General features: G+C 38.3%; 1 protein-coding gene across 1 annotated transcript; it reads left to right on the top strand.

Moving 5' to 3' along the window:
* The first annotated feature begins 257 nt into the window (after positions 1–257).
* LOC117720796 (disks large homolog 5-like) lies at positions 258–5,312 on the top strand. The gene is made up of 5 exons (XM_034519458.2): positions 258–458; positions 1,515–1,674; positions 2,885–3,028; positions 3,690–3,873; positions 4,927–5,312. Exons 1-5 carry the CDS (start codon positions 365–367, stop codon positions 5,086–5,088), a joined length of 744 nt encoding a protein of 247 aa, XP_034375349.1. The 5' UTR covers positions 258–364; the 3' UTR covers positions 5,089–5,312.
* The last annotated feature ends 6,722 nt before the right edge of the window (positions 5,313–12,034 follow it).

The following is a 12,034-nucleotide window of genomic DNA, read 5'->3' as shown; positions in this document are numbered from 1 at the left end:
TTGAAAAAACTATCAGTTAAATACAGAGGAATGTCTTAGGTGTTTTCAATAAAGTAGAAAGCAAACTATGGCTTTAGATAGTGGAGGTGCCCAATGGCTGTGACCCAGGAAACACTCTTGAAAGGATACCTCAGCTTCCTAACTGTACAGGGAGAAAATTAGCAGGGAGGCAAAGGGTGTTCCCCATGACATCAGCAGGCCCTTCTTTGGACATTCTATTGTTTCCTGGAGAGTTCTTGGCTTCCCCTGTGATGCCACCAGTGTTGTAGTGACAACAAATGAACTGAGCTCTCTCAGTCAGTGTCTACATCTAATGTCCGTAGACATGTTTATGTGACTGAGTAGACTTTTTGGAAGAATAGGGATGGATGTGACAGAAACTAGAGAGAGGCAGAGAAAACCTGGCCTCTCATCTGAGAGTAATGAAGGACGAAGGAGGTGGTCTTGGGGAATGTGGAGTAAGTCCTGGGAAGGGAATGTTGAGCTTCCTGTCAGGGGTGGCCTGAGCTGGCCTTGCTAGCACTTTGGGCACAGAAACTGGAGTCACTGGAAATCAAAAGAGTTTCCATGATTATCACAACTCTTAAACATCAAGGATTTCAGAACATTAGTTTCTCAATTCCGTAAGTCAGCTGATGGCAAGGCCAAAGCAGGTATTTTCAAACACCAAGTCTACACTTTGACTCGGTATTGTGGTTGTTACATGGGGACAAAATGAGACCATAAAGAATCACAGAGGCTCTAACCTATGCCAATTTAGGGAAGGGCATTACTGCACTTCACTCCCATGTCTATGTTTTTTTTTTTTGTTTTGTTTTGTTTTTTTTTTACCTTTAGTGTTTATCTGACAGTTTTACCAGGAAAAAATAGTGTTCCTGATCATGAGCTTATGTTCTCAGAACTCTTCTGACCTCCTTTCCCTTAAAGTACCCACCGTAGTAGCTTTCTTTATCACCCATTGACAGTGGCAGGCATTTCTGTACTGTAACCAAAACATGTCAATGTTGTTACACTAAGACAGTGAACCCTATTGCCACTTCTATAATGTTTGTTGTTTCAGTAGAGAGAATTGCTCAGTGTGTTGACCATGGTCTCACCCCGCATGATTTTTAATCCAAGTACTGTGCCTTGAGTAACAGAATTGGAGTTCTGAGCATCTTCAATCATTCAAGTGTCTTATCAATATATCATCTGACTTGTGAAGCCTCAGGACTGAGAGATCTAATGCCAAATAGCACCCTGTAAAGGTGACAATACTTATGAACAAGCTATCTCTGTGGTCATCACAAGGATGTGTGGGGAGACGAAAAAGACACCGGGCTGCTTACATCTCCTGGTCTCTATAGAGTGATGGGAGAGCTGAGATTCACTTAGGAGGCATCTCAAGCCTGGACCAGACTCTTTGTGGGGTCACTGGTTTCCAGGCATGGTCTCCTTCTGTTTGACCTCAGGGTGTTCTGTCTAAACTCTCTGTATCCTCTTGGGGCAATTTACTTACATTGTTCTGCGTACAGTGGCTGGCAAATGGACATCATCCCCTGCAACTGTCCTAAGCAAGGAACAGGCCACAAAGGAAGAAGAGAGGCTGACGAAAGAGCTGGAGCTCAGTACCCAGGAGAGAAACGAGCTGAGAGACCGCTTGATCTATGTCACAGAGGGATCCATGAACAAGAGGTACTCCTTGCTCCCAACGCTTTCGTGTCAGTCTGACATATGCAATGTCACCCTTGTCTCATCCTTTTAAGGTTGTAATTTCTGGGAAGCAGTACCTCCACAGCATCCCTGTGTCTAACTTTATTTCTCTAAGTGCTTATTAGAGGAGAGGCTGAACCTGAAGCTTGGTCAGGAGTAAGAAGAGAAATGGACTTTTCTGCTTCCTCCAATTGAAATGCTGAATTTGTGGTCTGAGTAATGAATTCTGGATGAGTGAGTGCCCAGCACTCATTTGGAAAGTCCTTGACAGGTGCAGTGAGTTTGTGGTAACTCTTTGTACTTACCTGGCACTTAATTGGGGCCTGGATGGTCCCAGCAGCAGCTGAAGGGGCCGGGTCCAACATTGCTCATCTCAGTGCTTGACTAGAAGGCCTGAAGCTTATGCCTCTTCCTCTTTGTCTGTGTGCCTTATATTCTAAGAATATAATGAATTTCTTCTGATTCTCATTGTGCTCTCTCCATTGCTGTCTCTCTCTTTTTCATTCTGATTGTTTTCTTTTCTCTTTCCTGTGTGTGTGTGTGTCTCAGTCTGTGTCTGTATTTGTTAACATCCACATGTGTGCATATGTAATGTATGTTTATCTTTTCCTCCACACTTAGAAATCTAGCGTTCTGTGTTTTGTTCTGAGGATTTACCTGTATAACAGATCAAAGGTGATGTGACTCCTGAGGTCTGGTAGCTTCTATTGTAGACAGCACTCTTCATTGCCTATGAGGTCACATTTCTCTGTACCTTTGTATCCCTTCTGCAGACTATACAGCTGTATTTCTATATATTTCTGGTCTCATCTCCAGGATTATGTGTAATGAATTTCTGTACACTATTAGTTATCCAGGATTTAGAATCCCTGTTTTGAAAACAGGAAATCTATTATCACAGGTTTCTGGTGGGCAAAGACCTGGGGCCTAGTCTCTTTAAAGCATAACAGCTAGACCTCAAGTTCAGGCTAGCTGAGTGAAAACAGGGAGCCAGGGTACCCTCCATCGGGATGCCTAGCTTCTGCTGTCCTGGGGCCAGGATAACAAGTTTCCAAAGCTGGAGAGCTGGAGAAGATCCCAGTATGTAGAATGAAGAAAATGGCCTTGCAGGATTGGGGTAGGACAGGACCCAGCCTGAGTTCCTGTGTTCCTAAAAGCCCATGTTCATGGAGTTCTGTCTTCCTGGGGCCAGACCCTATTACAGCCCAAATCCACTGTATGAAAGATTGAAGTTAAAGGAGAAGACGATCATGACTTTCCTGCACAAATTAGAGATGGACAACATTGAGTTCCATGAGAACTGCCAGGAGCACAAGAAGGAGATTAACTTCTATAGGTAAGTACAGGTCATGGAGGCTACCAGTTGTAGAATGGCCATTTCTGCATTCTTTTGTGTCTGGACTAGAGTCTGAAAGTCTGTGTCTATCCCTTCTGCTTTTTAGTCCTCTGTGTCCCTTGGGCCTTTTGGACTCAGTTTTCTTCAATCTGTAAAAGAACGTTAGCCCTCCCAGGGTTATCCAGGCATCTGTAGGAGCCTTGGGATTAAAAAGTTACTTAGCTCATGAGAGGGTTATTATGCAGTACTGGATTTCTGGGGACCAGGCAGGTTTTTACAGAGTTGAGTGTGATAGAACCAGGGATAAAATATCCTCCCTTTAGTTCTCCTGCCCACCCTTTATGGTATTTTCCCGCTACTAATTGATGTTGCTCCAATGCATTGGGTTGTCATGGAGATACCTCATTCTTTTGGACAAACAGAAAGATGGAGATACTTTTTTCTTTTGGAGAGACATGGAGCCTTATTGGTGTTTGGGCTGCAGACATGATTAATTCTTACCTGCATTGCCTGTTTGCTGTTCGTGCAGTTGTCATGGATATATTGAAATGTATTATACCAGGTCTTCATGGGAACCTGGGTCCTGGTGTGGTAATGGGACCTATAAGTAGGAATGGGAAGAGGAGGCTGCAGGATCTTAATATGCAGAGTGTGTTTTCAGAAACCTGCACAGTCGGCTCCTGTTGCAGAATTCTCTTGTAAAGAAGACATTGGCCACACTGAAGCAGGATTGCAAGGATTTGCAGGCTGATTGGTACCTCCTCCAACAGTACTTGATTGAGTTGAACCTGAATGGTGAAGATGAACAGGAGGAGACCAACAACCTCCAGGAACAACGACATCAGGTAGGGACAAGCAGCTTAGTCAGGCTAATACTTTCGGATGTCATTTGCCCATTAGATCCATTTTTTTTTTTTTTTTTTTGCAGCCATCCACCATCTTTCTAATCCATACTCCCAACCAGCCACCCACTTCATGAAATGTAGTTGTTTATTACTCTGTCTATCCTCTAGTATTCATGGAAGTTCACTGATTGGGAGACAGTGAAATATTGGCAAGTATACCTTGCTGCTCTGCTTGAAGCTGCAGTCCAGTAAGGGTAACAGATCAATAACATGTCACATTCCTGAATGCCCTCATGATAGGTGGTATGCTAAGTAGAGCTTTGAGAAAGTTCTAGGTCTTGTGACACGAGTCATGCATGGGTCATGTGACCTCCCATATAGGAATCACCTTGCTGGGAGAAAAGCCAAATGCAAATGTCAAATGAGTGCATTTCATTGTCATTGGTCTGGGTGGCATACAGCCTCTCCTTTCTTTTTTGCAACCTAATGCGTTATTTCCCGATGGCCCAGTTCTTGGTTTGCACTGATAGAAGTCTGAGTGGCAGCTTGTCAGCCCATGTGTTGTTAGTGTTTCTGGATATTTTGCCCTGCCTTCAGATATAGCAGCAATGGTTTCAGTTAAAAGATCAATATTCCTGACATCCACATCAGAGTCTATACCACCAGCCTGGGAGCACACAGGGAGGGACCCATGACTCCAGCTGTATATGTAGGGGAGGATGGCCTTGTTGGGCATAGGTGGGAGAGGAGATCCTTGTTCCCATGAAGGCTGAACACCAAGTGGGGGGCGGAATTTGAAGGTGGGGAGGTGGGAGTGGGGTGCTAGTTACAGGCACATCCTCATAGAAGCACGAGGAAGGGTGATGGGATAGGAGGTTCCTGGGTGGTGGGGGGGAATGGGGTAAGGAGATAAAATCTAAAATGTAAATATAATATCCAATTTTTAAAAAAAGATCCATGTTGATATCTAGTTGAGATGGTGGGAGGCAGCAGCCTGACATCTGACATGCAGGTCCCCAGCAATCTTGTGTCTTAAGTGCCTTCCTCTCCCAGGTCTCAGAAACTGCAGGAGAGCTGGAATTGGCTACATCCCAGGAAGAGAGCCTCCTAAAGAATGAGTTGCCACCTCAGGAGCCCCCTGCTGAGCTCCAGCCTCAACAGCCAGAGAGTTCCTTGGATGAGTCTCCTTCCTCACAGTTCATATCTTCAGTGTGAATAGGCCCAAACCATGCAGCCAGAGAGACAGCCTGGCTGATTCAGGGTCTTTTCCTCTTTCCTGTGTGACCCCTTGAGAGAGAATGAGGTGACTGCCATACCATCATTGGGATATTAAATGTTCTTGATTTTCATTTTTGCTAATGTGTTTCACAGTTCATATTAGCCTTCATTTTAAAGCCTGTTTTGGAAAATTGTTTCTTATGAATAAAAAATTAAATTGTAACTCTTGTCTCTTTTTTTTTATTTATTTTATTTAATCTTTTTTTACACTCCAGACTTTTTCCCCCCTCAGTCCATCCTCTCACTGTTCCACATCCCATTCTGCCCCTCATCTGTCTACATGAGGATGTCCTCAACTCTCCCAACCCCCAAACCCTAAACCTCCCCACTCCATGGGGTCCTCTTGAGGGTTAGGTTCATCTTTTCTGACTGAACATGACCTGCCAGTTCTCTAATCTATGTTTTGGGGGCCTCATATCAGCTGTTTTATGCTGTCTGGTTGGTGATCCAGAGTCTGAGAGTTCTGGGTGGGTTCAGGTTAATTGAGACTGCAGGCCCTCCTACAGGGTTTCCCTTCTCCTCAGCTTCTTTCAGCTTTTGCCTAATTCAACCACAGGGGTCAGCAGCTTCTGTTCATTGGTTGGGTGTAAATATTTTGCATCTGACTCAGTTGCTTGTTGGGCCTTTAAGAAGCCAGTCATGATAGGCCCCTTTTTTTCTGAGCACTCCATAGCCTCAGTAAGTCAGGCCTTGGGGCCTCCCCTTTAGCTGGTTCCAACTTTGTGCCTGTTTCTAGACCTTCTTTTCCTCAGGCTTTTTTCCAGTTTTGTCCTTACAGTCCTTTAAGACAGGAACAATTATGGGTCAGAGTTATTGACTGTAGGATGGCAACCCCCTCCCTCATTTGATGCCCTGTCTTTCTGCTGGAGGTGGGCTCTAAGAGTTTTCTCTCTCCAGTGTAGGACATTTCATCTAAGGACCTTCCCCTTTAAGTTCTGAGAATCTCTCACATCTCAGGCCTCTGGTACATTCTGGAGGGTCCCCAGCAACCTCCTACCTACTGAGGTTGCTCATTTCTACTTTTCTGATGGCCCTCATGGCTTTAGTTCTGTTCTGCCCACCCAATACCTGATCATAGTCCCCTATTCACCTCCCTGTCTGCTTCTTCACCCAGAGCACTCCCTCCCTCCCTGTCCTGTGATTGCTTTCTTCTCCCTCCCAAGTGGGATTGAGGCATCCTCACGTGGGCACTTGGGCACCATTTATTGAAGATGCTTTCTTTTTTTCATCATATGTTTTTGGCTTCTTTGTCAAAGATTAAGTGTCCATAAATGTTTGGTTTTGTGTATGGTTCTTCAATTCTATTCCATTGATCAAGGTGTCTATCTTTGTACCAATACCATGCAGTTTTTATCACTACTGTTTTGTAATATAGCTTGAGGTCAGGGATGGCACTCCCCCAGAAGTTCTTCTATTGTTAAGAATATTTTTGATATTCTGTGATTTTTGCTTTCCAGATGAATTTGAGAAACGCGCTTTCCATGTCTTTGAAGAATTGTGTTGGGGTTTTGATGGGGATTTTGGTGAATCTATAGATTGCCTTTGGTAGGATGGTCATTTATACCAATTCTGCTACATAAGAGTGGGAGATTTCTGCATTTTCTGAGATCTTCTTCAATTTCTTTCTTGAGAGACTTGAAGTTATTGACACACAGATCTTTTACTTGTTTGATTAAAATTACCTCAAAATATTTTATATTATTTGTGGCTCTTGTGAAGAAAATTGATGCCTCATTTAATGGGAAATAATTTTAAGTAAATTTGCAACAGTAATGTCAAAATAAAGCTGGGGATGAAAAGAAGAAGTTACTTTTTGTTAATGAATATACATCTACTTTGCAATTCTAAAGGAAAAAGGGAAAATTAACTGAAGGTTTATTACTCTTTATTAAAATGAAGACAGAATTAACTATAAAATAATATATCTTTTAGAAAATGTTATAACCACTTCAAGAAAAAAATAGTGTCAATTTTGACCACTAGATTACCCAATTACATTTTGTAATATATCTGTGTAAAGGACTTTCAACTATTTAAGTGTCAAAATATAATTTACCAACAGTTGTAAATGGGAAAAAAATTTCATTTGCCTTAATTATACATGAGAACTTCAATGATTTTAAAGACATGTTTGGAACCAACAATAATTTTCTTTAAGCTATCTTAATTTGATTTATTTAGATTTTAGTTACAAAACTATCAAAATTATATTAAAGTAGTATAACATTAACCTAATTTATTTCTATTATTTTATATTTTGTTATATCTCATCACTATAAAATTTCTTTAAAAATTTTAATGACAGTAAAAATCACATGCATATGAAATTTTGAATTTTCAGAACTAATTGTATTTTCAATATAATAGTTGAAAAGTAATGTCTTTATTTGCTTTAATCAATCAAAATTTTTATTATATCACAGAACAATGAGATTTATTTTCTATTATTTAATTTTGTTTTTATATTTATTTTTATTTTTTTGACCCAAGGTCTCGTATCTCAGACTAGCCTACATATCACTTTTTATCCAAGGCTGGTTGTTTGATAGCAACACTTTTGCCTAAGCTTTTTGATATGTTAGGATCACAGGAAATCCTCAATTTCAAGTTGTACTACTTAAGTTCTCAAGCATTTTTAAGACTGTTTTTAAATAATTTTAAAAATTCACTAAAGGTAAGACCAGAAAGACCAAGAATTCATTTCTTTCCTTTACTCTGCCCTATGGTGGCAGAATTCAGAAAAAGTAAAATGAATGCACATGATATAATACACTTGTAATAACTTTCTTATTTTGATGTATAATAATCACATGCCTGAAGGAAAAGATTTGGACATCTCTTATAGAGACTTAGTTACTTATGAAAAGACTGACTTCATAAATCATTATCCAAAGTAAGGAAAATTAGCTCCAACCCAAACCATGGTTATGTGTAATTGTTTTATTCAGACTCTCCAAGTTTCCACTTAAAAGCAGAACCTTTACACAGCACAGATTGATAGCTTTGCTTTTTATGCCTGTGTATTATGTTTTTAACTTTCCTGACCTAATCTCCTTATTCTTCCAATTCACTGACTAACTTTGTTATTCTATTTTGACATTTCTACTGACAAAGATCCATTAATTTATTAGATTTTTGTTATCACCTTAGTCAAATAATAAACATATGCATGTGTATATATATTTATTATATATAATATACATAAATCTAATAACTTTTAGAGTATATAATGCTATATTTCATATAATATTTAATAGCTTTTAGACTATAATATATATATATATATTACATATATTTAATAAGAAATAGTGAAAACATTATTAGATGTTTCACCTAAATAGAATAGAAAAGCTAACTAGCCTCCCAGGCTCAATAATTTCTTTTACACTTGTGAAGATCACATGTTAACACAGAAAGAAAAATGTGAATGATAACCACACATTATATTTTTTAATATGTATAAAAGTTTCCAGTGAAAATTATGAGTATCAGATTTCCAAGATTATATAAGAGTTTAAGCATATATATATCTGGTATTTATGCATTTTTATGCACGTGTTTGAGTTAATTATTTTGAGCGCATGCATACGTAAACATATCCAACATTTTTGTAAAAGCTCACATATATATGTGGTTTGATTATGTACACATAAATTATGCAAGGATATATATATAAGCAGGAATGAGTGCACACATCTATGCTTTCAAACCATTTTTATGCATGAACTTGTGCAGAAGCAGTTGAACATTATAGAAGAAAACATTAATGTTCAGTTGTAACCACTGAAGCATTCTTGAGAACAATTAAATCTATGCATAGTATCTCTGTCATCTAGCACTCTATAAGATGAAGCAAGAGAGTTTAAGGACAGATTGATCTACAGAGGGAGGCTAAATTTCAACTTGCCCCATTTTTCCCTAAAATTAACAAAAACACTTCTCAAATTGAAGAGTCACTAGGTAATTTTTCTTTATTCATACAGTGTTATTCTACTTCTTCCAGATGGTTACACTGTTCTTAAGCAAAATAGCATCAAATTTGGCAAATTTGAAAAGCTTTCTGTTGTATTGTGAAGTGTCTGCTACCTGAAATAAAATTTAAATTTAACAATCATTACCTTTTTTTACTTAGTGGGGAAAAAAAAATAAATTCAACTTTAAACAAGCATCCAATTCAAGGTTTTGCAAAGACAACTCTACTTAACATGTAATCTGACAAGCGAAGAAATGTCGATTTTTCTCAGTCTAACCCTGAGATTTAATAAGTATTGAGTGGATTCCAGAAATCTAAATTTTATGGCATAAATTGGATGGCTTTGATGTAGCTGGCCTATAGACCACACTTAGGGAAAGACTGTGCTGAGGTAATCGGAATTCTGTAATGTTTCCTTGGCATGGGCACCTAGAGAACACACAGAAAGGTTAGTGTCTATATATGTTCTGCCAGGTATACAGAAGCCCTACAAAGTTATTTTTGCATTACAAATGTTAACATATGTGAGCATGATTGTAAATATTTGAGTCTGGCTAGTTAGAGAGACTGCACATATCACGTGTTTCCATGCTAAGCAACAGGTAGTATACAGACGATCCAACTAATATAGTTCACATAATCCTTCACAAATGCTGATTAAAGGGCTGCCGTCCCATGAGGTTCCAGGGCCAAAATTAAAAGACATGTGTATTTAACAGTCATATTTAAGTCATTTGGGAACTAAATCATTAATCATTCAACTCTTGATGAATGTTATGGTAGCAGTCAAGTAGAACACACCTGCTGTGTTGGGGATCAACATACGTCTGTCCCGAGGCTGCACTGATTTCTGTGGAATGCTGATGGCAACAGCAGCTAAGCAGATGTGGCAAGACAGCTTTGTTGGTCCCCACTACCAAAGCAATGCAGAGTCACGAAGTTCAAATGATACTAAAAACCTTATTAGGTCCCCAAGATGTTTTTGGCACACTAAGCTTTAGAAATGCTACATGTTATTTACTGGCCCTCAGAGACAATTTATAGTTGTGCAATTATAATGTCCTGGCTGCCAATTTCTCTGTGTTGTTTGCTATAAACACTACTTCACACAGCTATTATTCTGCTAACTTATGTTTCATAAGATCTAGAAACCTTACTGCTCTGTTTACTCGCTTTTGCTGGAACAAACTAGGGGCCAGATTTGTAATTGTGAAATGTAGTGGGAATGTGTAACCTTCATTATGATGGTTGGTGGACAGACAAAACTTCTTCTATGGGTACATCTTAATTCTACATGCTGAACATGTGAGAGAAAATTAAGCCATTTAGCAGGCCCTTGGCTAATAACAGTGAGAAAGATGCTCTGATGATGCCAGGTCATAAAAAATAAGTCAATCCTTGATCATTTGTACTAGTTGAAGTAATGTAATAGCATGCAGATAAGTTGAAAAATCGGGGCACAGCAGTTGCATAGATTTCATTCCTTGCAAGTTCTGTAAAACTTTTAATAAGCAATGATGCATCTAAACTACATTTTCAAATAGGAGCACAGACACTATAAATCAAATTTAGACTGATGTTAATAATTCGTTTTGTGAAAAAGCAAAATGATTACAAATAAGATGAAAGAAGTCAACTTATCCCTGTTCGAAGAAAATATGATCCAACATTTTAAAGAATCAAAAGGCCCCAAGTGGAAAGCTTGTAAACATGCCAAGTAGTCAGAAAAATAGGAGGATACAAAAACCATTAACAGCTGATAATGAGAATGTAAAGGCAGAAACTGGGACAAGAATACTGTTCATAGCACTCTGAACAATAAACTCACCACACATATTAAAGACCTCAATAAATGAACCTTTTAAAATACCAAAGAACAAAATTAAAGACACTAGAAAACGATGATTTCTGATGCTTATGGGTAAAAGTATTCATATTATAAGCATTATTATTTTTAAAAAACTGAATTAAAGATTTAGTGAAATCCTCATTAAAATTTTAATACCACCCTTCAAAAAAATAAAAATACAAAAATATGTGTGAAAGTGCAAAGACTGTATCAATCCCAAGAATCTCGAGTCAAAAGAGCAATGTCAGATTGAACTCTGTACTAGATTTTCAAATTGCATTACAGAGGAATGGTGACAAAACAGCAAACTATTGGCGAGACAAAAATAGAGCACAGATGAAAAGAACAGAAGACAGAGACAATCCCAAGCATCCACAGTCACTTGATTCTCTAGGTAGATCTCAAAAGACATATTGGGGAAAAGATGACTTCTTTACAAAGGTCTTTGGAAATTGGATATTCACATGAAGAAAATTGAAACTAAACCATGCAGAAAAAGACATTGAAACTGTAAAGTTACTGCTACAGTAAATAATATCAATAATTGATAAATAGAATTGCATTGAACTTAATATTTTTACTGCACAACAATGTAAAAACTAGACTGACATTCTGTGTTACTCTTCAACCAACAGAACAAAACCTGGGTTAGGTATCAGGAAGAACACTGAACACGTAGAGTGCTGGGACTGCCACTCACTTAATCTCTCTGCTAAGAAATCAGTTATAGATGTCTTTCAACAACTAAACATAGAACTTTTTTTTTATCAAGCTAAAGTTCTTTTGATAGATTCATGAAGAAAACTAAGTCAATGTATACAAGAGATACCTGCACACCCATGGTTTTCATGGTCCTATTCACAAATTATGGATTCTACTTAGGTGTCTACCTTGAATATTTATGAAAGTATAATTTTTCCACTTAGAAGAAAAAGGTAGTAGTTATATTCAGAGCCTTCTATTATGTGAGCTTTCTTTTCTTTTCTTTTTTTTTTTTGGCTTTGTTTCTATTAAAAAAAAAAAAAAAAAAAAAAAAAAAAAAAAAAAAAAAAAAAAAAAAC

The sequence above is a fragment of the Arvicanthis niloticus genome, chromosome 15 (assembly GCF_011762505.2).
Source record: "Arvicanthis niloticus isolate mArvNil1 chromosome 15, mArvNil1.pat.X, whole genome shotgun sequence".
NCBI lineage: Eukaryota > Metazoa > Chordata > Mammalia > Rodentia > Muridae > Arvicanthis > Arvicanthis niloticus.
This window is presented reverse-complemented; position numbering and strand designations above follow the sequence as displayed.